At 34.0% G+C, this 638-nt stretch overlaps 1 protein-coding gene across 1 annotated transcript in view; it reads left to right on the top strand.

Annotated features, from left to right (window-relative positions):
- The window catches only part of LOC119593056, a gene marked incomplete in the record, with an annotated part of 61,427 nt that overhangs the window by 30,957 nt on the left and 29,832 nt on the right, over positions 1-638 (top strand). The window contains 1 exon segment of the mRNA XM_037941958.1: positions 224-397. Coding sequence (XP_037797886.1) covers positions 224-397 — 174 coding nt within the window.

Raw genomic sequence — 638 nt, 5'->3', positions numbered from 1 at the left:
CTTATCCTCTAAATATCTGTGATATTTTAGGTTCTGCTGTCAGAGCCCAACTTTTACTCTATGATTTAGATTTGTTGGCTTTATGTCTTTACTTTTGAATGCCTCACATACATATTTTATGATAAGCTTATGCATATTTGACTGAATATTTTTGAAGATAGTGGTATCTGGCTCAACTAAAATTACAACTATTTGCGATTTTTGATAATGCTATTTTCCACAGATTGTGAAATGAATATCCATAAGTCATGTGCCAAGCAGGTAGAAGAGGTGTGTATAGGGCAGCTCCACAAAAAAGACAGAAGCAGAGACATACGATTCAGCTCTATTCTGGGGAAGATCATGCCTGACGATAAAGACAACAGGCGGAAAGTCTCACAAGTCAATGCTACACAGAGTAAGTACAATCCTCTAGTCTGTGGAAATTTTATTGCATGATGCTAATATATGTCTTTTAAGAATTATTCTTTCTAGATATTTATGTATAGACTTGAGTGGTGGAATTAATTTACTAAAAATTAAATACTTTCCAGTAAAGTCATGCACTCAGTCCACCTAAATAACTAGTTTTAAAACAAATTAACATTATATACAGGTGCACCTGTACAGATACTTACAGTGACTCGAAAATTGTAGGG

This window comes from Penaeus monodon, chromosome 31 (genome assembly GCF_015228065.2).
Source record: "Penaeus monodon isolate SGIC_2016 chromosome 31, NSTDA_Pmon_1, whole genome shotgun sequence".
Classification (NCBI taxonomy): domain Eukaryota; kingdom Metazoa; phylum Arthropoda; class Malacostraca; order Decapoda; family Penaeidae; genus Penaeus; species Penaeus monodon.
This window is presented reverse-complemented; position numbering and strand designations above follow the sequence as displayed.